At 33.6% G+C, this 26212-nt stretch overlaps 4 protein-coding genes across 5 annotated transcripts in view; 3 read left to right on the forward strand and 1 right to left on the reverse strand.

Annotated features, from left to right (window-relative positions):
* The window catches only part of LOC120415213 (ras-related protein Rab6), a 62570-nt gene that overhangs the window by 11247 nt on the left and 25111 nt on the right, over window positions 1-26212 (forward strand). For both annotated transcript variants that reach the window (XM_039576671.2, XM_039576672.2), the window contains exon 2: window positions 312-370. In XM_039576671.2, coding sequence (XP_039432605.1) covers window positions 312-370 — 59 coding nt within the window. The remainder of the gene's footprint in view (window positions 1-311; window positions 371-26212) is intronic.
* On the forward strand, window positions 12454-13375 carry LOC120415212 (trypsin 3A1-like). Its single transcript, XM_039576668.2, has one exon. It carries the CDS (start codon window positions 12577-12579, stop codon window positions 13321-13323), a length of 747 nt encoding a protein of 248 aa, XP_039432602.1. The 5' UTR covers window positions 12454-12576; the 3' UTR covers window positions 13324-13375.
* Window positions 18312-19448, reverse strand: LOC120415209 (trypsin 5G1-like). Its single transcript, XM_039576665.2, has one exon. It carries the CDS (start codon window positions 19412-19414, stop codon window positions 18620-18622), a length of 795 nt encoding a protein of 264 aa, XP_039432599.1. The 5' UTR covers window positions 19415-19448; the 3' UTR covers window positions 18312-18619.
* On the forward strand, window positions 24067-24908 carry LOC120415211 (trypsin 5G1-like). Its single transcript, XM_039576667.2, has one exon. It carries the CDS (start codon window positions 24114-24116, stop codon window positions 24885-24887), a length of 774 nt encoding a protein of 257 aa, XP_039432601.1. The 5' UTR covers window positions 24067-24113; the 3' UTR covers window positions 24888-24908.

Genomic DNA, 26212 nt, shown 5'->3' on the forward strand with positions numbered 1-26212 from the left:
TTCTACAAATTGATTAACCAAGGGTTAACAAGGCCATTGTTAGTGCGGCACGTCATTGTTCTCACCTTTCACCAAATATTTCACACGAACTTTTGCGGTTACCAACCTTGGATCTGCTCCATTTTCCCCATGATGTGAATCACCCAGTACTGTGACCGTGGAACTAAAATTGAAAACCCCTGCTCTAGCAGGGTAGGTGGTTAACAAGTGTTTCTATTTCCAGCGCAATTTCTTGCGATAAAATAATCCATAAATCAACCAAGTACGCCTTATCTGAACCTTATTTTTTTCTTCTTCTTTTCTGTTTGCAGTGGGTAAAACCTCGCTAATCACCCGGTTTATGTACGACAGCTTCGACAACACATACCAGGTAAGATTCTGATTAAATTGAGTAATTTTTAAACTTTTAAGTTCTTCGACCATCCAGAACCATAAATAATGTTTTTCTTCGGGAAAATGTCCCGAGTAATGCAACCACTCTATCGTGTTTCCTGTTATCGTGCACCGATGTACAAACATTTTTATTGGATTCTCCAAGTTTACTTGGCCATTCCTGGTTTGAGTTTCCATTCCCATCCTTCCTCACAATTTTTCCCACAAAGCCAGTTTTACGGTTTGTGTACACGTTTCCTGTTCCTGGGTGGAGCGCATTACAAGAGGACACCACCGTTGACAGTAGCCAGTAAAATATTGAATTTATTTTATGCCCCACGAAGTCCCAGTCCCAGCCCCCGAGTAAACCTATTTGCACTACCCTACGGGGTGCATTCCATCGAGGCAAAAACATCAGCTGCTTCTACTAACCTAGGAAATGTAATGGCATATCCTAGAACACGCGGACTTCCGGAAGGGTGGTTTTATGGTTTGGCAACAAGGCAGATGGAATTGCAAGTTTATAATCGAAAGAAACGAGGCTAGAATTTGGAATCGTCGTGAAAAACCATGAAGTTTGACACGTCGCATGGTGGGTTTTGGCGGGGATGTGGGACTTGTCCCCTTTTGGGGCCGGTTCTGGGGTTCCGGGTTGGGTCGGAAGTCCGGAATCGACTCAACATTTCAAGTCAAGCTTCAAACAAACTAATCTCCTCAAACTAAGTTGTATTTTTGACGAAGAATTACAGTAAAAGGTTCGTCAATTAATTTGAAAGAAGGTATCACCGGTAGATCCGGATTGCCGGAAGTCGATTCCACGTTAGGGACAATACACATCACCTCACCAAACCCTGTCATGCGACATGTCAAACTTTATCGTTTTTCACAAGCGATGTGAAAATCAAGTTATCACGTTTCTTCCTAGTCAACAGAAAAATAACAGAATCCAACTCTTTCATCCCGAAACCCCCATCCAGAGGGGGGTTTCGGTTGCCATTGTATCCAAATGATTTATGGTGGCCTTTGCGAGCAGGATTACACTGTAATCTGCTTTGCTGAACCCCATGAATAACAACTGTGTTCTCCCCACTCCACACTTCGTATATGAATGAATGAATCTGGATATGATGCTTGGGCTGCCCAGAAGGATGATGTTGATAAATAAGGGATAACACTGCTGGCTCTAGCTTGCTCATCCCAGTGTAAAGAAGTGTCCTGTTTCTAGTTCGAGACTCTTGATTATTTACAACGCTGTGAATTTTAATCACGTTACAATGTGACTTCCTCTCTCCCAAAGCTTGTTTATCAGATTTTTTTTCCCTGCCCCAGATATTAATATTCATAGGACATCATTTGCGACTGTCAAACATTCAAAATCGAGCAAAAAGTGAAAGTTTTGTGCCCCCAACCTTCGGCGTTAAACCGAGTTCTCGCAATGGTTGTGTTGCCTAACATTAGGCGTTTTACGCTTGCATTAGTGAAATCCCTAGCGGGCGCGGAGTTTGTTAAGTTCGAAAAGTTCTTGTCTCGGCGCTCAATTAAACAGTGAAATGCTCGGAGTAATTAAAGCAATTAGAGACCCCCCGTTTGAATCCCGGCGGTGGTTTCGGAATCGGTTCGCGGAGAGGCAAACTTTGTGGTCTGAGATGTGACGCATTTTGCGAATGCTAATGGGAGAAGACATAACAGATAAACTTGCTTTTATTACTTTTCTAGTTTGTGTTGCTCAATTGCTTAAAGCTTAAACTATTATGCAATCTTTCAATACATTTGTTTTCTTTATTTTCAATACCATATTTTAAATTTACTGTAGTTCAAAAATACCATTTCTTGTGAAATCATTTATCTTATCATTGAAAAATAGTTCAAAAAAAATTATGCAAGATCACATTTTACAAATTATTACACTGTATTTATATTTTCTAGAATTGGCAGACCAAATATAATGCCATTAAAAAATACTTTAAAGCAAAAAACGTTAATTTTGCTGCAAAAATTCAAAACAAATGAAACTTTATTCAATGATTCTGGAAAATCAGACATCTCTTTTTATGCTCTTCCGTTAAATGCAGATGATATTTTTGTTTGTTATCAAAAATATAGTTTGATATCAACAATGGTAATGTTTGAAAACTTGTAATCTATAACTTTCTTTTTTTATTTATTTATTTCTGAAATATTTGACAATTTCAATTTCATAAATACAGTCCAGACACGATTATCCGAAGGCCTCGGAAAAAATTAACTTCGGATAATCGAACCAAGAAATTTTCTTTTTTCGTTTTCTTATTTTTGATTGAGAAGCTTAAGTATGACCCATAAACCACTCTAAAATGATTTAGAATTTTTAATCAAAGATGGTGGCCAAATTGGCAATGATAAAATATTGAAAAAAATGCAATTTTTTATTTAAAAAAAGCAATTTTATATCACTTAAAATTATACAATGTTAAGAAATCTACTATTGCATTACATATCTTTATTTAGGAACTTGAAACTAAGCTTGAATATTATTGGAGTTATTTTTTAACAGAAGAATTTATTGAAATTAAAATTTTTGGGCATATTGTAAAAAATATTTAATATTTTTTATTATTACTTATTATTTATATTTATGTTCGCTTCATTCAGAATGAAAAGACACTAGATTACTGAATAATACGGCAATTCAAAATTGAATCAGTATTTGAAATGCAGATGATTATTTTTGAGAATATTTTCATAATGCTTTATAAAATAATACACGGAAAATTCGATATTTTAAAAAAGGTTTCAAATCTTAAAAGCTATCTTTATTACTTTTAGAAAGTTTTGTTTAATTACCCTATTTTAGAGTTTCCAAACATGTTTTATTTGGAATTTGTTTTATTTTTATTTACGTTTTGAAAATTCTGCAAAAAGTCGGAAATTTAAAAATGGGATTTGATGGGCAATCCTGCTATTAGTATGCTTTTACTGTAATTTTTTTTAGTCAACGCCATTACAATTACTTTTTCAAGTTTTTATCTCTACTATTCTTCAAAATTATCAAAAATTAAAAAAAAAATCTGGATTTTCTCAATGAATACAAAATAATCCATAAGAAAATGATCAAAATTTATTTTCCAGCGATATTTTTTTAAGTTTAAACGGTTTGGACATTTATTTTGTACATTTTCAAATAATTTTCTCTACTTAAAATGTTCAAAATTTTTGAAGCAAATATGCAATGAATTTTCCGATCTGTTCGAAAACAATATTTTCGAAAATAACCTAGCATGATTATTGTAAAATCATTTTAAGGTTTATAATGTAAAACTTTTTGATTTAAAAAAAAAACAAATGTCAGTTGTCCGAAAAAGAAACTAAAATAATGTTGTTTTTCAACTTGTTTTTTGTATTTTTTTATGTAATAATTTAATATCGTTGCTTTTAAACAAATAATATACATTGGCGCTTACACAGCCAAATAAAAACGGTACGTTAAGCCTAACAATAAAAAGGCTGAAAATAGAATTTTGCTAAAAAATTGTTTATACTAAGACAAGACCGATCATTAGGACACTTTGATATTTTTTCTGAATTCCGATAAGAATAAAATAAAATCAGAAATGGCTAAATATCAGAAAAAAAAAATAACCTCCAAGTAAAGTCGTTGCAAATATTTATCAAAGGTTATAGTGCAATGTCAAAAAAATTAAAATTTAGTGATTATTTCAAAACGTTAAAATATTAAAACAGCAATTCCATATGAATATTACTGTTTGGCCCAAATAATTAGACACGTATTTCTATATGAATTCCCTAACATACAATTCCCATAATTCAAATTTGCCAAAAAATAAGATAATCACTTTTTTGAAATCTTGATTATAAGTTGGGCTTATAACGAAAAAAAATTTAGGTCCGAAAAATCAAACCAAACATTTGAAAAATCGTATTAAACCACTAGCTCTGCTCCGAAATAATATGGACGTTCTTAAAAACTACATCGTTTATGGTCACCACCTGACCAAATTAAAAAAAAATTATGATCATGGTAAGGCAATCGCCACATTCTGTGCAGGCTAGTGTATGAAACTTAAAATGCTATTTTTACGGTGTCTTGAAATAGTTTTTTTTTCAGATTCTCTGAAAAACTTAAGTTTTTTCAAATTTAAATTTTGGTGTCCACCCTAACATAGTTAGGACCATCCCCTAGTAACATTTTTAAACCTACAGGTTTTATCATGGTTCTGAAAACCCTCATACGGCCCAAATAAATATGTTCTAATTATTTAGGCCAAGGAACCTCCTTACAAACTTTTAATCATTTTTTTTTGAATGAACTTTCATATGAAATTGCTGAAAACAACATATAAATGAATAGAAATCATTTCTATTTCATGAATAAATTTCAAAATGTTCCCTTACCAAAAAAAAAAAAAATAAAACAATGTACATCGTAATTTATTTCGAAGGTTATTTTGTAACGTTTTTCCTTCAGTTGTTTACTCGATCCATTCGACCGAAAACTCTGTCCCCTACTTTGAATAAATCCCATAATATAGCCCATACTATAGATAAAAAAGTCTAGATTATGAATTTGGTAGAAATTGGTAAATTTAAACCTAAAATGCATTCTGATATATTATTTTTTATGTTGTTCTCCAAGCTATAACGAGTTTCATTTTGAGAAAAATGGTTTTGCTATGTTCTAAAAGAGTATTATATAGCACATGGCTAAGGCTACCAACTCTTGCTGAGCAAAAATCCGTATACTTTGCCAATATGACACCAAAATATAACAAAAACTGTCAATGAATTATTTAGATAAATAAATTTAATAAATTTGACAATTAAAAATATAAAACTGTGTCGTTTTTATAGCTATCAAATTTCACAAAATGCTATCAGAGTGCTTATGATTTGCACGTTTAAAAGTATTCATAAAATAAACCGTGATTTGAATCAAATCATTATATTCTTCAATTTTTTTTGTTAAACGTTTAAATGTTTACTAAATGTCAATTTTGCTTTTACGAATAATATCGTTCTTAGTGTTTTCACGAACACTTTTCCAGAGTTTTTTTTATTGAAATGGTCCTATAACATGTGAAACACAACAGTTTATAGGACCTTTAAAAAAACTCTAGATTTGTTAATTCAAATGTTCAAATGTATTTACAAGTTTTAGAAAGCCTTTGGAAAATGATAAATATATTAAGTTAGGAATTTCTAAAAGAACAATTCTAGAGTTTTTTTTTAAAAAAAGGTCCTATCAACATATGAAAGACAATAGTTCAAAAACTCTAGAATTATTAATAATCAAGTTTGAATTGAGGAAACCCCGGAAAACTCACCCTTTTTAAATCAAACTCACAGAAAAATCAAAATTTCTAGTTAACAAAAGCTTCGACCAAATCAAAAAAAGCAAATTAAAAAGTTGTAAAAATTCCGTACAAATCTTTATTATGCGTAAAATTTCCTAAAAAAATTCCTGCCTGTTAAAAATCCGCGAAGAGGTTCGAAAATCCGTATGGTAAGGAAAAAATCCGTACAGTTGGTAGCCTTACACATGGCACATTGGCACATATTGATAGTTCCAGATGTTCGAGAATGTTCCCAATCCGAATCGTTACAAAATTGATGCTACAAGCCTCCAAGAATCCTTGGAGATCTGTAGATTAAGAAACTTCCAGCTCCAGCAGTACAAAGTTGTACTCAACACATTTTCTGAGCATGCAGGTCGTCAGGGAAAGGGATATACCACAATCGACTAAACTACAACTAGTTGTCCTACTCAGTCAACGTAGAAAGAATTGTTTCGACACACTAAAAGTTGTTGTATTGCAGGAATCTCCAAGATAGCCGCTAGGAGTCCTCCGAAGTTTGAGAATGGGATGCATGTCTCTCTCTCTCTAGGTTTAATATGTTGTGTATAACTTCAAGATTCACATAATATGATTGATTTGTCCAATTGTTCAAATCCCATGGATGAATTCGTAACGCTTTCACCTTTAACAATAATTTTGTTATTCCATCGTACAACACGATTCCAAAGTTCCGAAAGGAACGCCAATCAACCATAGTGGTTGGTGCTACCGTAGAATAACAGAATAGTCCGGGGCTGAGTCCGTCGGATTCCCAGACAGCCCATTCCCAACCCCTCTATGTATGCACAGTTGCAAAAGTCCAAACCAAATACCGAACCACGACATGAGTCAACACACTATTGCCATTTTGTCGGTCCTTCGTCGTGGCGCGGCAAAACTGCTGTTCCATTATGGATTTCGTCGTCCTACTCCTCTGTGCCGGTACATACTGGATGAAAGGGCCCCGTCACTGACCTAGTTGGTCCTTCGCAATACTTTCTCCCTTACCACCAGCACCCCACCCAACTGAGGTGTGCAGCAAAAACGGCCGGAATACCTGACTCCGATGAGTAATCACGAGGTAAATTTTTTATTTGCTGTGAGGATGTCCGTGGCGGGCACTTTATCTCAATACCAACCCGGAATCGGTGGGAGTTCCTAGTGGGACCACTTCTTTGCTGGAAGCCAATTACGGTGTGTTTGACGGACGGAGCGAAGACCAGTGGATGATCCGTTTCCGGCTCCGTGAGTTACGACGTTCGGCTGATGTGGCTCTTAATTGGATGTCAAATATTGATCCGGTGAACTGTGTGTGTGTGTGTGGGCTGGGGACAAGTTACTAGTCCGGAGCAGATTGGATGTCATGCAGATTTTGGGGAGCAAACATTGACATTGAAGGTGATTGATGGTGTGACAGTCCCTTCGGAGTCCTTCTTGGGAGATTTTCTAGTAAGAGATATTCCACACGTATTAATGCAGATCCGGACCTTCAGTTGCTATCAGGGTTGTTACGGCGCGCCGGATCTGGCGCGAATTTACTGTTTTAATTTGATCAACTTTGTTCAATAACATAATTTAGAGAGTTTGAATTCCTTTCAAGTTACAAAGGAAAATATCAATTAAATTAAATAGTATTTTTGTAGAACTCAATTTCTTTTGAAACAAACTTACTTCAAAAACTTTTGATTGTTTTTTCTTAATAAGAAACGTCGAAACAGACATGCTTGTCTGCCTTAAATATCGAATTTCTATTGAGTTTTAAGTGATGTTTCTATGTAATCTTATTTATGCCATACTGGACACTTTTTTTTATCTTCTGAATCATACCTTAAATGATTTTTCATCAGAAACTGATGAAAATTCACCAATTCCTGATGTAATATTAAACTTTTTTTTACACAAAATCTGTCACCATTTCCTGATGAATATTACCATCATTGTTTTCTGTGTTGTTTGGGGGGCGTACTGAGCCTAAATCCCAAAGATGAGCTTGATTGAACATAACAGGAACTAAAGCTCCGCATTTGAATTCTAAATAGTATTTATGAGCTCGTGCTCGGTACATGCATAAAAAGATAGTTTTTTTTTTTTTTTTTTTTGTTGAAAAGAGTAAATTATTAAAAAATTAAAAACTTTGTAGGTGAAATAGGAAAAATTAAAAAAATGAAATTGCTTAAACCAAAAACGTAAAAAAATGAATTTAAAAAATAAAAGTTTTCAAGTTTTTAAATTCTTGAATTCATAGCATTATTAAAATTCATCAAATTTTAAAATTCATCAAAATTTATAATAAATTACAAAAAATCAGAAAATTTAGTAAATTAATGAAATTCATTAAATTCATAAAAAATCAACAAATTTTAAAAAATTCATCCAATTCCTAAAATTTCTAAAAATCATTAAATTTGAAAATTCATCAAATTTTAAATTCAAAATTTTAAAGTTCATCAAATTTTAAAATTCATCAAATTTTAACATTCATCAAATTTTAAATTCATAAAATTCATCAAATTTTAAACTCATTGATTACAGAAAATTCAGAAAATTTTGTAAATTCATAAAATTCATAAAAATTTATAAAATTTAAAAATTTATCAAATTTTAAAATTCATCAAATTTTAAAATTTCTCAAATTTTAAAATTTATCAAATTTTAAAATTTATCAAATGTTAAAATTCATAAAATTTTAAAATTCATCAAATTCATCAAATTTTAAACTCATAAAATAAAGAAAATTTTGTAAATTCATGAAATTAATAAAATTCATAAAATTTTAAAATTCATCAAATTTTAAATTCAACGAATTCCTTATCAAATCAAATCGAATCAAATTTTAAAATTTATCAAATTTTAAAATTTATCAAATTTTAAAATTTATCAAATGTTAAAATTCATCAAATTTTAAAATTCATCAAATTTTAAAATTCATCAAATTCATCAAATTTTAAATACAGAAAATTTTGTAAATTCATAAAATTCATAAAATTCATAAAATTCATAAAATTCAATATATTCAATAAATTTATTAAATTCATTAAATTCATTAAATTCATTAAATTCATTAAATTCATAAAATTCATAAAATGCATAAAATTCATAAAATTCATAAAATTCATAAAATTTATAAAATTCATTAAATTCATTAAATTCATAAAATTCATAAAATTCATAAAATTCATAAAATTCATAAAATTCATAAAATTCATAAAATTCATAAAATTCATAAAATTCATAAAATTCATAAAATTTATAAAATTCATAAAATTCATAAAATTCATAAAATTCATAAAATTCATAAAATTCGTAAAATTCATAAAATTCATAAAATTCATAAAATTCATAAAATTCAAAAAATTCATAAAATTCATAAAATTTATAGAATTCATAAAATTTATAAAATTTATAAAATTCATAAAATTCATAAAAATTCATGAAATTTATGAAATTTATTTAATTCATAAAATTAAAAAAAAATCATAATATTCAAAAAAATCATAAAATTCAAAAAAATTATAAAATTCAAAAAAATCATAAAATTCATAAAATTCATTAAATTCTTAAAATTCAAAAAATTCATAAAATTCATATTACTCTCAAAATTTAAAAAAATAATGAAATTAATCAAATTCATAAAATTCCTAAAATTTATATAATTCATAAAATTTATAAAATTCATAAAATTTATAAAATTCAGAAAATTAAGACGATTCAGAACCTTCAGAAAATTTTGAAAATTTTAAAAATTCAGACAATTCAGAACATTTTTTTTTGAAATTCATAAAATTCACAAAATTCATATATTTTATAAATTTCATAAGTTCCATTAATTTCATAAATTTCATAAATTTCATAAATTTCATAAATTTCATAAATTTCATAAATTTCATAAATTTCATAAATTTAATTAATTTCATTAATTTTATTAATTTCATTAATTTCATTAATTTCATTAATTTCATTAATTTCATAAATTTCATAAATTTCATAAATTTCATAAATTTCATAAATTTCATAAATTTCATAAATTTCATAAATTTCATAATTTTCATAAATTTCATAAATTTCATAAATTTTATAAATTTTATAAATTTTATAAATTTTATAAATTTTATAAATTTTATAAATTTTATAAATTTTATAAATTTTATAAATTTCATAACTTTCATAAATTTCATAAACTATATAAATTTCTTAAAATTTCATAAAATTCAGCAAATTTATCAAATTCATAAATGTTGCTTTCTTAGTTTGAAATATTTTCGGAGCCCTATATAAGGTTAGAGAAATTTTGAGAAGAAAATTATTTGAATTTAGATTTTCCGGAGTGAAACTTTGGCAAGGATCGTCTAGTACAAACTGTATTTAAACGTATTTTAACGATATTTTATTTTTCTGTCTTTAAATTTTTGTTAATTTTGAAATTTTATTTTTTTTCTAAATATTGAATCTTTTAATTTCAATGTTTTTGAATTCTTTTTGTCAATGGTGTGTTATGGCTTTTCCTCTGGTTTACTTAATTCCAGCAAAACATCCTTTTTATCTTCGGCGTTTCAAGATTCTCCGTTTTGAAATTCGGCCGTATGAAAGTATTCTGGATTTGAAATTTTATTTATGGAATTAGAGGGTGACGAGCGGGAATTCCCGGGAAATCGACCATTTTTGGACCTCTCGATTCCCGGGAAATTTGGTCGAGAGTCCCGGGAAATTTTATACTTATAAAAATCAAGCAAAATGTTATAAACTAATCAGAAAAACATTTGAAAATTTCGAAATGGTTTAGAACATTGGCTGTTAACTTGTCGTACGTTCCAATAACTATAATTGAGAGAAGCCCAAAAAATGTGGATCCCAAAATTTACCTTAAAGCATACTTAACAGCTGGGTGCTGAAAAGACAGAATGCGTAACGTGATTTTCGAAAGCTCCCCACTGCTCCCCACTAATACAACTGCACTACAGCTGTAAACATAAACAAAGTAGAAGGCTATGTTCAAGCTCAAGCGTGACATATTTTTTGCTGCTGAAGTGAATTATTATGAAACATTTTGGATCTGTTGATGTTGATGTTTTCGATGAAAAATTAAGTGCTTCGCACTTTTTTCTGTGTAGACTAAACGATGGGCGGCCTTTTTTGTTTTCCACGTGATGAAAAATTGTGTCAAAAGTGGGTGGAATTTCGTGAATCAGAAGAGCAACCGAATGGAAGTTCTGAGATTATGTATCTTTGATGTGTAGTGATAATATCGGAGTAAGATTATCCAATATTATTTGACAAGTACTATTCATAGTTATTGATAATTCGTCGCTAACATTTAAAAAAGCGTCATAAACATAGGTTTTGCGTGAGACATAGCGATTATAAAATTTTAGCGACGAATTATGCCAATCTCGATTTCAACCCTCTTATTAAGATGTTTTGACTTCGAATACCTCAATAGCCATCGATTTTTTTTTATATTCTTGACTAAATAAATTTTAGATCGATCACAATACTTGCCACTTCTTGGTATAATTATGCGAACAGTAAATTGGTTCCGCTTTGACAGTTCTAAATTGAGGCCGCTTTGCGGACAACTATTCTGCACCCAGCTTAACAGTTACATCCCAGAAATGAAATATAAAGTTTTTTTTTATTTTTGTTTTATTATTTGTTATAGAGAAAACCCTTTTCAAAATGTTCAATTTCCATATCCTCTCTCAAGCATAGCTATTTCATTGTTGATGTCAATAAGTCATTTTGTGTTTCACATCATCCTCAATATTAGAATATATTTTGGAAGAAAAAACTCTGGCATTTGTAAAGATTGCCTCAATCTTTGTTGACGTCCGTCAATTGTGAACATTCGGGTTTTCCTGATAATTGTAAATATTTCTTCAATGAATATTTTCAGTTGACCTTAAACAAGAAATAAATTAGTTTCAAATTGTTGTTTTGAGCTGTTATGTATCATATTGCGATACTGGGAAATTATATATTTGCTACTTTTTACTTCACAAAAATCTAATAACAAGTGCATGCAACAACTTTTGAAAAATCACTGTTTGCGAATTAAGACTCGTAAACACTTTAAACTACAATTTTGTGTCCCAAACAGCTCAAAAAACGATCTTGTATTTGCAGATTAAGATAAAATATCTAAAGGTTGAAATAGTTCCTTGAAGTAATGAGGCTACTTAAATTAACGTTTCTTTTAATAAGTATAAATGAATTGTAACTGAATTCATTGAAAAAAAAAAATTATGACTTTTCTTTTTTAAATTATTGAAACTATTGGCATAGTTAAAAAAAACTCCCGGGTCCCGGGAATTCCCGGGAAATGGCCAAATTCAACTCTCGATTCCCGGGAAATTCAAAATCTCGAGAATCGTCACCCTCTATATGGAATACATTTTTTTTTAATTTGCAAATTCAAATATTTGCTTATTTTTTAACGTCACCTTCCGGTTGTGTCTCTTTTCAACTGCTTACCGTTTAAGAAAAATCTTTTCATTACTCTTTCCTTGACCTTTCATGAGCGTTTTTGAAGGAACTTTTCGTTTCTTTCGACAGAGTTTGATTTGTTTTTGTCAATTACTTGCTGTGTTATTCTTTTTTCGTACAAAAAAAATGAGTTATTGTAAACTTTTTTTATAATTTGGAGCGGATTCCGCGCGAATTTTCGACTTTTCTGTAACAACCCTGTATTCATCTAAGATAAGTATGAAGAATGATGTATAACTTGAGAATGCCAGTAAATGAAGATATGGAATACTTCCGCATTCCTTTTTACTAGTAATAGTTCATAAACTAAGATTCCTACCGTATAAATACTGTGCGAACACCTCGGAAGCAGTAGTTATACTTGGGATCTCTTCACAATACCAACCACAATATGAATCCCTCAATACTTCTACTGTTGATCCCAACACTCCTGGCCAAGGGTCACCCAACGACGATCCCGTCCAACCGGATCGTCGGCGGTCAACTCGCGGACATCTCGGAAGCCCCCTTCCTGGTGTCCGTCCTGTACTACGGCTACTACGAGTGCGCCGGATCGTTGCTTTCCCCCCGTTGGCTCCTGACGGCGGCGGACTGCATCTACCTGGGAGTCCGCTACACGGTCCGCGTCAACTCCAGCGCCGTCGACCAGGGCGGCGTACTCGCCGAAGTGCAGTCCGTCGTGGTTCATCCGCGGTATTCGCTGTACGACCGGGACTACAACTTTGCGCTGATGGAGCTGGACCGGGATGTGGAGGTGAAGTTTGCGGAGCTTCCCGGGGTTGATGGAGTTCCGGAAGATGGAGCTGCTTTGGACGCTTTCGGGTGGGGTGGATCTTGGGATTCTTGGAATTACGAGCTTCGACGGGGTTCGCTTGCGGTTATGAATAGAGACGAATGCCAGGAGCTTGTTTGGGACGAGTTTGTCGTTACCGATAGGCTGATCTGCGCTGGAAGTGACGACGGAGGGGATAACTTGAGCTATGGAGACGTGGGTGGTCCTCTGCTTGAGGGACATACGCTGCTTGGAGTGGCTTCGTATAGCTACGGTGACGGTTGGTACATCTATCCAGCTATCTTCGGACGAGTCTCCTCCGTGCTAGGTTGGATCAACTCTACCATAACCGACGGAGTAAACTAAATTGAGTTACGCAAATAAATACCATCTGCTGGAAGAGAAATGGAAAACGAGATTCAGTGCGCGACTTGTCCTCAAATTAATTACCTTAATTATCCATTACCGTCTAGTCTAATTGGAGAGTTCACCTTCAGAAGTATCTTCTGGTGGGGGCAAAGTTCGCTGAAAGCCACCACCAACCAACGCAAAGACGACGATTCTTGAATAATTTATGACTGTTCCGGAGAAGCACATAAAAGCTGCTGCTGGGAAAGGTCTTAAATTCTGGAACTGTATTTTATTGATTTTTATGCGAGGTCGTGCTACGCGAAACCGTCTTTTTTTCAAACTGCCAGTCTGAGACCGGGTAACCCGGGTGGTGACATCACGTACGAAATGCCAGGTATAGAGATGAGTAGTTGTGGTATCGGTTTGGGAAATGAAAACCGATGGGGCGAATTATAGGTGGCTATCACTTGGACTGTGGTATCGGAACTCACGGATCGATTCGTTCAAACTGTTTTTGTGGCCTTTTCGACGATTCTGGCTGGTTTTTATTCTCGATTTTATTGTTTAATCGTTAGTTTGCAATTTGATTCTCCGGACTATTCCTCGTATATGGTAGAGTCCTCTGAATAGATTCTTCAAAACCTTAGTATATCTCAACATAGAGTGAATCCATATTACATCCGACACATTTCTCACAATGCTTTCCATCTAATTTCATCGACCTCTTCAAAAGGGCAAGCCACGTACCTCGTTCCGGGGGTAATATTTCACCTAATTCATCATCATCGCCGCCTTCAAGAACCTAATCAGCCGGAAAAAATCGTGGTTAGGGACCGAGCCCGGACCGGCCTCGGCTTTCCTTGAACCTTTCACCGCGTGCGCCAAGGTGTCTGGCACGTGTTGCTATTTCCGGACCACTTGCGTGAAAGCTTCTAACCCTTGAACATCAATTTTGAAGATTTTTTTTACGAGTTCGATTTTTTCAGCACCTTGCAGAGTTGGATACATATGACGAGTGCTGAAAAAATCGAGCTTTTTACGAATGCAAACAAAATTTTGTGAAAATTATTCAAAAAAATGCTGAAAAGAAGAACTTTTCAGCACTATTAAGATTTTTGTGCCGAAAAATTTCAAAAAATCTTAACATCATACAGCGACCCATCAATTAGACCCACCAGACCTTTCAACCCTCTGTTGACAGAGGAGGGTTAGTCGACCTTTAGCGAAGAAACAACAAATACAAATACCGCTTCCTCAACTAGACGGTACCCAACACCATCCACCACCTCATTCCATTAGCGAAATTGAAAAGCTGTCCCGAAATTCAAGCTCAACTTGGCAGCAGCCACTTTGGGTCGTCGCTTGTCAGAACTTGAAAGCTTTTTTTTTCTCTCTCTCTTGTTGTTGCTGTGTATGTGTGGTCTGTCAATCATTCCGTTGCTTCTTGTGTTTGTGTGCGTGTGGGGTTTTGTTTGTTGTTTGTTCATTTCATACAAACTCACATTTGGGAACACGACCTTTTTTTTTTGGGCTTGCGTGTGACCCAGAAAAATTTCACATGCAAGTGTACAGCAAGGTTCTTTTTCTTATTTTTTTTTTGTTGAAAATTTAGGATGGGTCGCAGCTCTTTTGTCCGACATCCGACGGCGACGAGTGATGAATTTTTCGGGATTCATCCCTACCACAGAGTTGTACTCTCCAGTTCTGTATATATGTAGGGTTAGTTGAACTGTATTGGACCAGATTTTTTTAAAGGAATTTTGAACAATTAACTTATCCAATCAACACTCTTAAGTTCAGATCAAGAGTTTTTCTTTTTTTATGAAAAGGTTCAAAAATAGTAGTTTATGCAACAAGTGTCAAAAAGTACATTTTTCAGCACAAGTCGTACATCTATCCTACGAGGTTTACCGAGATAGATAAATACGATGAGTGCTGAAAAAAAAAGTTTTGCAACGAGTTGCTTACAACATTTTTTGATATTCCGTAAAACGCTTTTTGAATGGATTTTTTTTCAACATCCATGTGTTAAGTCAATTCACCGCTCAAAACAAAAAAAAAATAATTTTCGATACAAGTGTTGAAAAGTTCAACTTTTCAGCACTCATTTCAGTGCTGAAAAGTTCTACTTTCCAGTACTAATATTGAAAGGTGTTAATATTCCATTCTGTTATTTTTGGTAGGAAAAAGTAGGCCGTTTCTTTTCTCCAGAAGAACATGAAAAGTTGACAGTTTCACAGCGGAATTGCAAAAATATTTTTACAACATTATTTTTGAGATCTGTTCAAAAAAAATATAAAGGAGAATTTAACTATTCCAATCTATTTAATATAATAAATTATTTTTACATATTGGATGATTAGGATGACATGCATGTTCTTAATATTTTTTTAATCATTTTTTTAATTTATTTTGAACTAAATTTATTTAAATGCAAAAGTAACATTTATCTTTAACGGTGCACACACACCAGAGCTTTTGCCCCAAGATTGTTGTTACAGATATTTTAGTATCTTCAAAACTACGGGAACTATTGATAAAAATTTTTATTCATCACTTAATGTACTGTCTACCAAACAATTTACAACAATATTTGACTATTTTTAAAATCAAACTGTTGCAGAATTGGGTCCGTAAGTTTGACAATTTTAGAATAAGAAGAAAACAACTTCCTTGGTTGTTGTGTACCCTTAAACAACAACCAATTTGACCCAGCTTAATTTGACCGATTATTGACCCAGCTTAATCTCGCCGCTATGATAATAGACGGATCAATACAAATGTAACAGTAGGTTTTCCGTACGTCGTATACTGTGTTAACTGCATACGATGTATGGGGAACCTACAGCTACATCGGTGAAGATCCAACAATTTTCATAGCGGCGAAATAGCCGAGTGGGTTGGGGCGCGGACTTGGTAATCTGAATATGACTCTCGCCGGATTGATGTTATTTTTGGGGTGAGCAGACCTGATTTTTTTTTCTTCGGTACATGCTTTTTGTGTACACGTTTTCTCATTCAATATTACATGCTTTTTCTCACAAAGGTGATGTGCATGCTTTTGCATGCGATTTTACCATCGGATTTTTTGCTGTGTAGTTTTTTTATTTGAATTTATCAGCTTAGAGATTAGGATAACAATTTTTTGTAGAAAAATGTTTTAATTTTAATAAAAACTTTTTTTATGAGAATGTTAAAAAATAGCTAGAGCATCAGGAAAATTTAACTTGATGAAATCCAAAAGGTTTTCGTTTTCAAATTACAAATGGTTTTATAGCATTGGCCTCTTAAAAAAAAAACTTTGCATTAAATGATAGATAATCATATTATACTGGCTATTGCTTTGAAGAAAAAAAATGAAAACATTTAAACACTGACAACTTGAAATATAATCATTGATATTTAAATTTAATATCAAAATCTACAAAATTAAAAAAAAATATTGATAAAAACGAATTTCCACGCGAGTTTTTCTGTTATTTTAATTTTTTTGCATGAAAAAAATACGTTAAAGCTTTCTTTCCGAGCAAAAAATTTAAATTAAAATTTTGATTTTATCACTTTTTGTTGTTTGTTTTTGTGGATAGAAATGTTCTTTTCAGTTTGGAATTTTTCAAGAGAACCTTCAAATTTCATGTTCATGCTTTTAATTATTTAATAAAGACAATTTTTGTTCAGTTTTCTTTCGAAATCGAAATGTTTTTTTTTCAAAACCGCGAACCCCCCCCTAAAGTGTCCACGTGGTTTATGGATGGTCCCTTTGGGTAAGAAATTCATTTTATTTGAGGTTTTGGAAAAGGCTTGAATTTAAAAATGTAATTTACGTCATATGTGGATGACTACTCCGCTTCATACAAAATATATTTCACATTTTTTATAGTATGCTAGTAGAGGTGGAAGAAGGGTCTAAAAATCCCAAATTTTGCGTTACATAGTTAAAAAAAAGTTCCAGGCAAACGATTAAAGAAAAAACAAGTTTTTGGTTCAAATATGTTCTTAAAAAATTACCAAAATTATCCAAGAAATATAAAAAGTTTATTTCATACTTTAATACTTTCATACTTTAATAGTAATTAAACTCAAAATTGATGTTAAGAATGATAAAATAAATATAAAATCAGTTTTTTCAATGATTTTATTATTAGCAGTTCCTTAGAGTCATCGAACTTTGGATAATCGTGTCCGGACTGTAACATGTAATGTAGGGTTGACTTATTTCATTTGTCTGTTTTCCATTCAACAACTTTTTTTCGATTGCGAATTCCGTTTTTCATACATTACTTCTAACATTTGTTTTGTTGTTTATTCTTTACAGGGCGATCCCTAAAGTCGGGAAATCGGAAAAGTCGGGAATTTGCCAAAATCCGCGAGAAATCGGGAAAAATGGCAGGAATTTGTGATTTTTCGTCCTTTTTAAATAAATGAAATCAATAAAATTTAATTAAATTAAGTCTTTTTAATTTTTCATTATCTCCCTTAAAATTTTATATTTTGTGATGTTTTTATAGGCTCATTGTTTATTCACCTCATTAAATCATTAAAGCTATGATTTGTGCAGAATTTTTAAAATATTTTTTTTGTTTGGTTTTTGTTTTTACCATTTATTTAAAAAAAAATCGAAAATTTTGGTTCGATGATAGCAATCGACATTTTTTACAGTATTTGACGATTTGCCATCGTGAACCGGAAAATGTCGGGAATTTGAAAATGTAATTTCAGTGGCCACCCTGCTTTTTATCACAGGTTTTCAGCCGGAGGCTGGGGCAGTTATCTACATTCTACATTTCTCAGTTTTCATCCTGAGTATTTTTGAAAATCCTGGATTATTTTTTCAAAACATTCATCTTTCTTTCGATTTATGTTTCTATAAAGTTCATAAATGAAAATGTTTTTTTTTTTTGCAAGTTGAATCTAGGAAAATTGCTTTTATAATGTATTTTTAGTTTTTTCTGAGAGTATGTTTTTTGACTTTTTTTTTTTGTTGAAAAAGATTAAACAAACGGTTTCTTAAAAGCTTAAACTTTATTTAGATGATGTATTTATAATAGTTCAAATATAAGACAATTCACCTTTACGAGAACTAACGATGGCAAGATTATTTCTAATCATATTACATCATCTCGTTTGCACTTGTGGTGAGTTGATAGGATAGAAAAGGATCCCACCTTATTTTTTACATTCTGTTTTTTCTTTTCTTCGCATTCCGGTGAAAAGCTTGTTTTCGCGGTTTCAATTTCCAAAAAAAGTGCTTATCCATGCGTATATCTTTATTCCTGGTGTAACTTTTCCGTACCCAAAACATCAAACCACGTTACTCTTCACTCTCTTCAGAATCATTCTCACCCTCACTCACAAACGCGATCCAATCCCGAACGGCCGACACCTTCGCGTAAACCCCCGGCAACCCCGCCTTTCCGCAGCCCGTGCCAAACGAAACCACTCCAACCAGCTTCCGTCCATCGACCAGCGGTCCTCCCGAATCTCCCTGGCAGGCGTCGACGCCACCGTCGGCATATCCGGCGCAGATCATCCGCTCCGTAATCGCATGCGCCTTGCGGTAGTTCTTGCGACACTGGTTCCAGCTGATCACCGGAACGTACGTTACGAGCAAGTCTTCCGAGCCGGACCCGTTCTCAGTGCTTCCCCAACCCGATGTCTGTAGGCACGCTCCGTCCTCGATGGGTTCGTCCTGCTCGGGCAATTCCGCCGCGTAGAACTCGTCGGTCAGCTCGATCTCATCCTTCAGCTCGAGCAGGGCAAAATCGTAGTCCGTAGTCAGCGCGTTGTAGTTTGGGTGGACTACAGGCCTGTTAACGTTGACGACCGTTCCGTGGGCTAGCCCCAAGGTGGAGTTGATCCTGACTTGAAGCTGGCTCGGAGATTGTACACAATGGGCCGCCGTTAGGACCCACCGGTTGGAGATGAGGGATCCACCGCACAACGGGCCACGACCACGGATGAGGGACACCTGGAAGGGAATCTCCGCAATGTCCGCGTGGTAACCGCCGACGATGCGAGCGTTGCAATGATTAAGAGGTCCTTCCGTAGTTTTGGAAGCAACGACTGTTGCCAGGAGAAGAACCAGAATTGTTGTAAATGTCTTCATCTTGAAAACTTGTCGGAACTGATTCCGAGAACGCGGAAAATCATCTATTTAAACTGAAAATCTCAACAGTTATTGCAAGAAGTTAACATTCAAGTCATGTTCCTGTCGTAATGACACAAATGGGTCATATTCATTACCACAAGCAAACCGCAGATTACGTACTAAGTATTCCCTTCAGCTTTCTTTCCCCCACAAATGTGTTTACACACAACCACTTAAAGTACTACAATCGAAATCACCGGTCTTACGAGGGGAACGAACAAGTGAGGGTGGCCACCCCCAACTGTAAAACGCGCACACACATGGCCTGGATGGCATTAGCGTGGGGCGTCAGGATGTCTCCAACTCCCCTACTCTTCTTCTCGGTGGGGCAAATAACTGCTTTTTGCGGCGCGTCTCCCGTTCTCGTATTCGTATTATTACTTTATTTTTAACCAAGCATATATTAGTCTTACAATGCGACACGTTGACATCCTGCTACAAACTCAGGGGAGAAAGGGTCAAACTCACAAGCTAGTTTTGGAGCAAATTTGAGTCGCTGAGTGAATTAGTCCCAAGAGTGTTTGAACAGAATTTAAATATTTAAAAAAAGAAAAGAATACATAGCCCAAAAATAAACTGAAATGTGAAAAATTTAGAAAACTATATTGTGATCTTTATATTTTGAATCAATTTTAAATGTTTTATGGTTTTCTATAACAAAAAAATATATCATTAAATCTCGAAAACCAAAAATAGGTGTTTTGAGAATTCAAGTTTAAGTTAATTACGTTAAAAATGAAATACCCATTTTTCTGAACAGTTCTAAAGCCAATGTAAATATTGTTTCAAGTTTTTGTCCCCTTTCAATTGTTCAATTTTAAAATTTTCACTGGAAAAAAAACATGGTAAATCGTTTGTAACCTATTAAAAATACATAGTATAACGTTTATTTAAGTAAATTTGATCAAACAAGGCACATTGTAAACAAAAAAAAATAAAAGGTTGAAAATTTGCATGGTTGAATATTACTTCTTTTTCGATGTAATTTTACTTCAATTGATGTGTGTCAACATTCCTAGATGTAATATCAAAATCTTTTTTTTTTATTTTGAATTTCATTTAAAATTTTGAAAAAACAATGACGGTAGTACAACTGTGTGTAAATAAATGTGTGATACTTTTCGCTTGAAAACTATGAATTGAAATTTGACGCCAAAAATTCAAACTGACCAGACTCGATTGTCCGAAGGTCTTGGACAAAAATCACTTCTTATAATCGAACTAAAAAAAATGTTGATTTACTTTTGATTAACGAAGCTAAAGTATGATCCCTAAACTAGGGGAACTATGCCTTTTCTCAGCCTATTTCTATTATCGGCCTATCAGCACTTTGATCATGAATTACAGCTTTCATAAAGTGTTTTTGACTGTTCCAAAGTAATAAATAGCTCAAATAAAAGTGAGCAAGCAACTCCCCATTGTTGATACATCTGAAAATGTTGATTTAATAGTGGAAAACGGCAAAAGTGATGAGAATTGGTCGAACGGCTTAGAGTGATTAAAATGGGTATATTTCGCATTCGCATGGAGATGGTGATCTTAGCGGGTTGCAGACTGGATTTCGTCATGTATATGTGATGATTGTCCAGCCCAGGTTGCTTAGATATTGATTAAAGGGAATTAAAACCAATTATACCCGAACAGGACAGGCAGCACCATGAAAGCCATCAATTGCCGGCCGCTCCCATCTCCACCATTCACCGGGAAGGAAAAAGGATGCGGAGCACGGGAAATGTTGATGCTTGACTTACTTAGAAAAGGGTAGCGAAACCGCAGGCTCTTTTTCCCAGCCCTATTGTGGAACTCGATCAAATTGACCGTTTGACCAAATTTGATCGAATTTAAACAACAAGGTTGCGTAAGTGTCGCGGGGTGTTGGTAGTTGTGATAGGTAAAGGTCTGGGATTCGCCCTAAGCAAGCGATACGACCATTGGCATAAGTGAGATTAACGGATAAACTATTATTCTCAAGGCAAGCAATCGTATGCTGCTGTTGAGACATTTCCCGTTTAGTGAATGTGCAGAATTAAAATTAAAATGGGAATATTTTCCCTACATTAAAGTATTCAATAATTTTTAAATTGTATCCAATTATCCTTGGTTTGATTATCCAAGGATTTGTGAGTTAAGTTTTATTTGAAGTTGAATATAAGAAAATGAAAAACACGCAAAACATTTTAGTTTATGATTGGTTTATAAACAAAAAATGTTTTCCGTGCATTTTTTTTTTATTTTCGTGGTGATATAATTTTCTCAATATTTTTGATAATTTATTAGGCAATCAACCATACAAATTTGAATTTATAAAAATTCCAAAACTATTTTTTTAGATTTAAACTATAGACAGTACACATTTTTTGTCCGATAAAATGTGTAATTTTACCTCTAAACATGTATAAATTTACCTCTATTCCAGTGTTTTTTCTCAATTTTTCCATCTAAGTTGATGTAATATTATATCATAAAAGAGCTAATATTAAACCTCAAAATGTTACACCTTTTAATTTTAATCATGTTTTACTGTGTGAACTTTAGGCGGTATTTCTCGAAAACGGTACTGTTCAAAACACATTGGACTACTTTCCACAATTTTGACCACCAAATTCATTATCTGCACCCATAGTGCAGTGTCTGCATTTCTGCTGCTAGACTCAACCAGCTGATCGTCGTCGGATTAGGCAAAGACAATAGTTTGCCTGTCCGAGCCTTTCTACGCTAATTCGCATCGATCAGCTGGTCCTGTACAGCAGCAGAATCAGAACAGTTAGACCGTCGTTGCGATCACATCGCACTCCTCGCACCCTCGTCCACAGACTGGACTTGGTGCAGTGAAGATATTTGTTTGTATTTTGTGACAAATAAAAGTTGTTGTGTTTTCGTTGTACATCTGCGTGTTTCACTGCATCGGCCAGCATCCGTAATTAACAGGTACATTTGATCCAAATTTCTGTAATTTTATTTTTGATTTCAAATTTAATTTCTGAATAAAAAGTTACGTTCAAATTAGTTTTGAGTGAATTTCCTATTTGAAAAAAAAACACTTTTTTCAAAAAATCTTAGCTCTCCGGCAAAATGTTTGTCCGTACAACTCTATGGCTCAAAACAAACACAACAAAAATTTAAAGTTTATTTATACCAATTTTGAGACATTTATTTTATTTTGTTAAAAAAAATGTCAATTTAAGATCGACAACATAAATTTTCTGTGTGCTTAAAAAAATCTTCTTTCAGCATTGATATTGATGTTAAAAAGTAGAACTTTTCAGTTTACTTGTTTTAAATAGTAATACTTTTCAGTATTGTTTTGATTTAAACGATGTATTGACTACATTGACCGGGTCAGGTGGTTCAGTGGTTAGCGTGGTAGCCTCTAAACCCCAGTATGGCCTGGGTTCAATCCCAGACGGACCCGGTGGCATTTTTCGAGACGAGATTTGCCTGACCACGCCTTCTATCGGATGGGGAAGTAAAACGTCGGTCCATTAGCGTAAAAGAGGTTTTGAGTGACTCACCACACATAACCTTCGGACGCCTAGAAATGAGCAGAAACTTGCAACAGAGACCACAAAAGACCCCGGGGTCGTTAAAGTGGATTACTTAGCTTTTTTTGAAGTAATATTATATCATAAAAGAGCCAATATTAAACGTAAAAATTTACACCTTCGAATTTTAAACATTTTTTTAATGTGTAAACTTTAAGCGGTATTTCTCGAAAACGGTGCATTTGATCTAAATTCCTGTAATTTACTATTTGATTTTAAATTTAATTTTAGATTAAAAAAGTGAAATTCCTATTTGAAAAAAAAACCTTTTTCAAAAAATTTTAGCGCTCCGGCAAAAAGTTTGTCCGTACAAATCTATGGCTCAAAACGAACACAACAATAATAATCTTCATAATACTAATGTTTTACTTTGTTAAAAAAATACCAATTTAAAAATCGACGACATAAATTTTCTGTGTGCTAAAAAAATCTTCTTTTCAGCACTGATATTGATGTTGAAAAGTAGAACTTTTCAGTACTTTTTTTTAAAAGTAATACTTTTCAGTATTGTTTTGATTTAAACGATGTATTGACTACACAGTAAAAACAATCATGTTTTATTTATTTATTTGCGTTTCAGGACCACTTAATTAAAAATCATGGTAATATTTCATCTGGGAAGGGGTACATCTATGAAAAGGTGTAATTTTGCCACTTTTCTGATGTAATTTAACTTTTTCAGTCTAAATTGAGGTAAAATTACATCCTATAGGAGGTAACCTTCCAAATTTACATAAATTTTTACTGTTTTTTTACATGGAAACTTGACTTATAATTCAATTCAAAAGGTGTTTACGGAATTGCAAAAAAATGTTGTATGGAACTCGTTGCAAAAGTTAATTTTTGTGCTGAAAAAAATACTTTTTGCAACTATTTGCCTAAACTACTGGATATAACTACTGAAGGACTCAAAAAAATCTGTATATCAAATTAAAAAAATCGATGCTTAATGTTGTCATACTTTTTAGCTGTGTTTTGCCAATTATTATGGTCAAACCATGACTGTGAATATTAACTAACAATAATAAAATCTCAATTGACATTGGTATAAGTAAAGCAAGCTTCTCGAAACATGTCAGTCTGTACTCCAACTTGTCACACAAATCCGTCCCAGAATGAAATCTTTCTTTTCCATTTTTCTTCTAATGTTCATAACAAAATTCACTTCAAGTACTTTGGAAGAACCCCTGAATGCGTGCAACGGCCGGATTATCGGAGGCTACCAAGCGGACATCTCGCAGATTCCTTTTCAGGTAGCACTGAATTTAAATCGTGGTCCCAAGTGTGGAGGATCGTTGATATCCAGTCGCTGGGTTCTTACGGCAGCCCATTGCGTACAAAGAGTAAAGGATACGGATGAGCTTCAAGTGAGGATCAACTCCACGTACGGGTTGGCACATGGCCGCGTAGTTGACATTGAATCATTTGTAATGCATCCAAAGTACAACCCATTATCGATTGACTATGATTTTGCACTTTTGGAGCTTGAAGAGGAGATCGAACTGGGTGAGGAGTTTTACGCTGCGGAATTGCCCAAACAGGATGAACCGGTCGAGGACGGAACATGTCTGCAGGTTTCCGGCTGGGGTAAAACGGAGAACGAAGATTACGGTTCTGAAGATTTACGGCTAATCAATATTCCGGTTGTGAATTGGGAGAAGTGTCGCAAAACGTTCAGAAAAATTAACTATCTGTCCAAACAGATGATCTGTGCTGGTGGCAAACAAATTTCGGCTTGCCATGGAGATTCCGGAGGTCCACTGGTGGTTGGCAGAAAGTTGATCGGAGTGGTTTCATGGGGCAACCCAGGAGTTTGTGTTGGATATCCAGGAGTTTTCGCTAAGGTCTCATCCGTTCGAAGCTGGATTAAATTCGTCAGTGAAGTTTAATACCCAAGTAACAATTGGCCCTAATAAAGAAAACTCCAATTTCTAATGCAATACATTCGCTCCAACCCTTCAATCCGAACTCCATTCGCGAGCAATTATGCTAAACCGAATCGAATTACAGAGCGTTCCAATCCGCAAACATGAGCCTGGTCGAAATCCTCCACCTTTCTTCCGGTTCGGCTTACGTTCTTCAAGCCAATCATCCTTTCCAATAAATACATTAACCTGATGGGATTCAGCACCGCCAGACTCCACCCCGTAGGGGATCTTTCTTCCTTTTCCACTTCTTTTTTTTTCGGAATACATATCCCAGCCAGACAGAGGACGCACACGCACGCACAACCCGGCACCGGAAGACGAGGTGCCGAAAGCAATTCCCGGAACAGTTTAGTGTACGACCGTATGATTCACTTTTATCTATATTTGATTGCATTAGACAGCGGGTTTGAGGGTGAGGGGTAGAGGGAACTGTGTTCCGGGTGTGTCCCCGGACGTGGTTTGTTTGCGAATTTGAAGACTTTTTTTCTTTTTCTGTTGAAGCCAACTTTTGTTTATGTCGTGTAATGGCTCTTTTGTGGTGGTGGTGGCAACTTGACTTGGAAAAGCAAACAATATCACTTTAAAAAGTTGAACTGAATATTTTTGAAATCTAAGGATTTACTTTAAAAAAACTTTTTAAACGATTTTTTTTAACTTCAAAAGCATTTGCCGTGTTTTGACATTTTTATTACTTTTGTTCAAAAAGAATTCAAAAGTATTTCTTTTGTAAGTCTAGACTCGATTATCCGAAGGTTTGTATGGGACTTCGGATAATCGAATGAAACTATCTCAATATTTATTCACCGGTTATAATATAAGTTGATGTTATTTTAAAAAAATACAAGATCTAAACAATAAATGCATAATAAAATTGAAAAAAATGTAAAATAAAATAAAACAAAACAAAGATAATACAAAATTATGTAGGTAATGAAACTTGGTTTTCAACAAAAAAAAATTGTTCTAGTTGAGCTCGATATTTACTAAACTGACATTAACTACGTTTTTCAACGTCATTCCGGTTATGTCTAGGGAAATACTTTGACTTTTTTTTTATTGTAATTAGGCTGGTACAAAATTCATTAGAGGTTTTGGTAACTCGGCTCTGATTAAGGTCGAGGAATAGAAATTTAAATCAATCAAATAAAGTGATTTTTAATTTAACTTTTTGTCATTAAAGCTTAATTTGCAAAAAAAAACACTATTTTTATTTTTTATATGTTTTAGGGGACATAAAATGCCAACTTTTAAGAAATTTTCAGGTTGTGCAAAAAATCTTTGACCGA

The sequence above is a fragment of the Culex pipiens genome, chromosome 2, assembly GCF_016801865.2.
Source record: "Culex pipiens pallens isolate TS chromosome 2, TS_CPP_V2, whole genome shotgun sequence".
Taxonomy (NCBI): domain Eukaryota; kingdom Metazoa; phylum Arthropoda; class Insecta; order Diptera; family Culicidae; genus Culex; species Culex pipiens.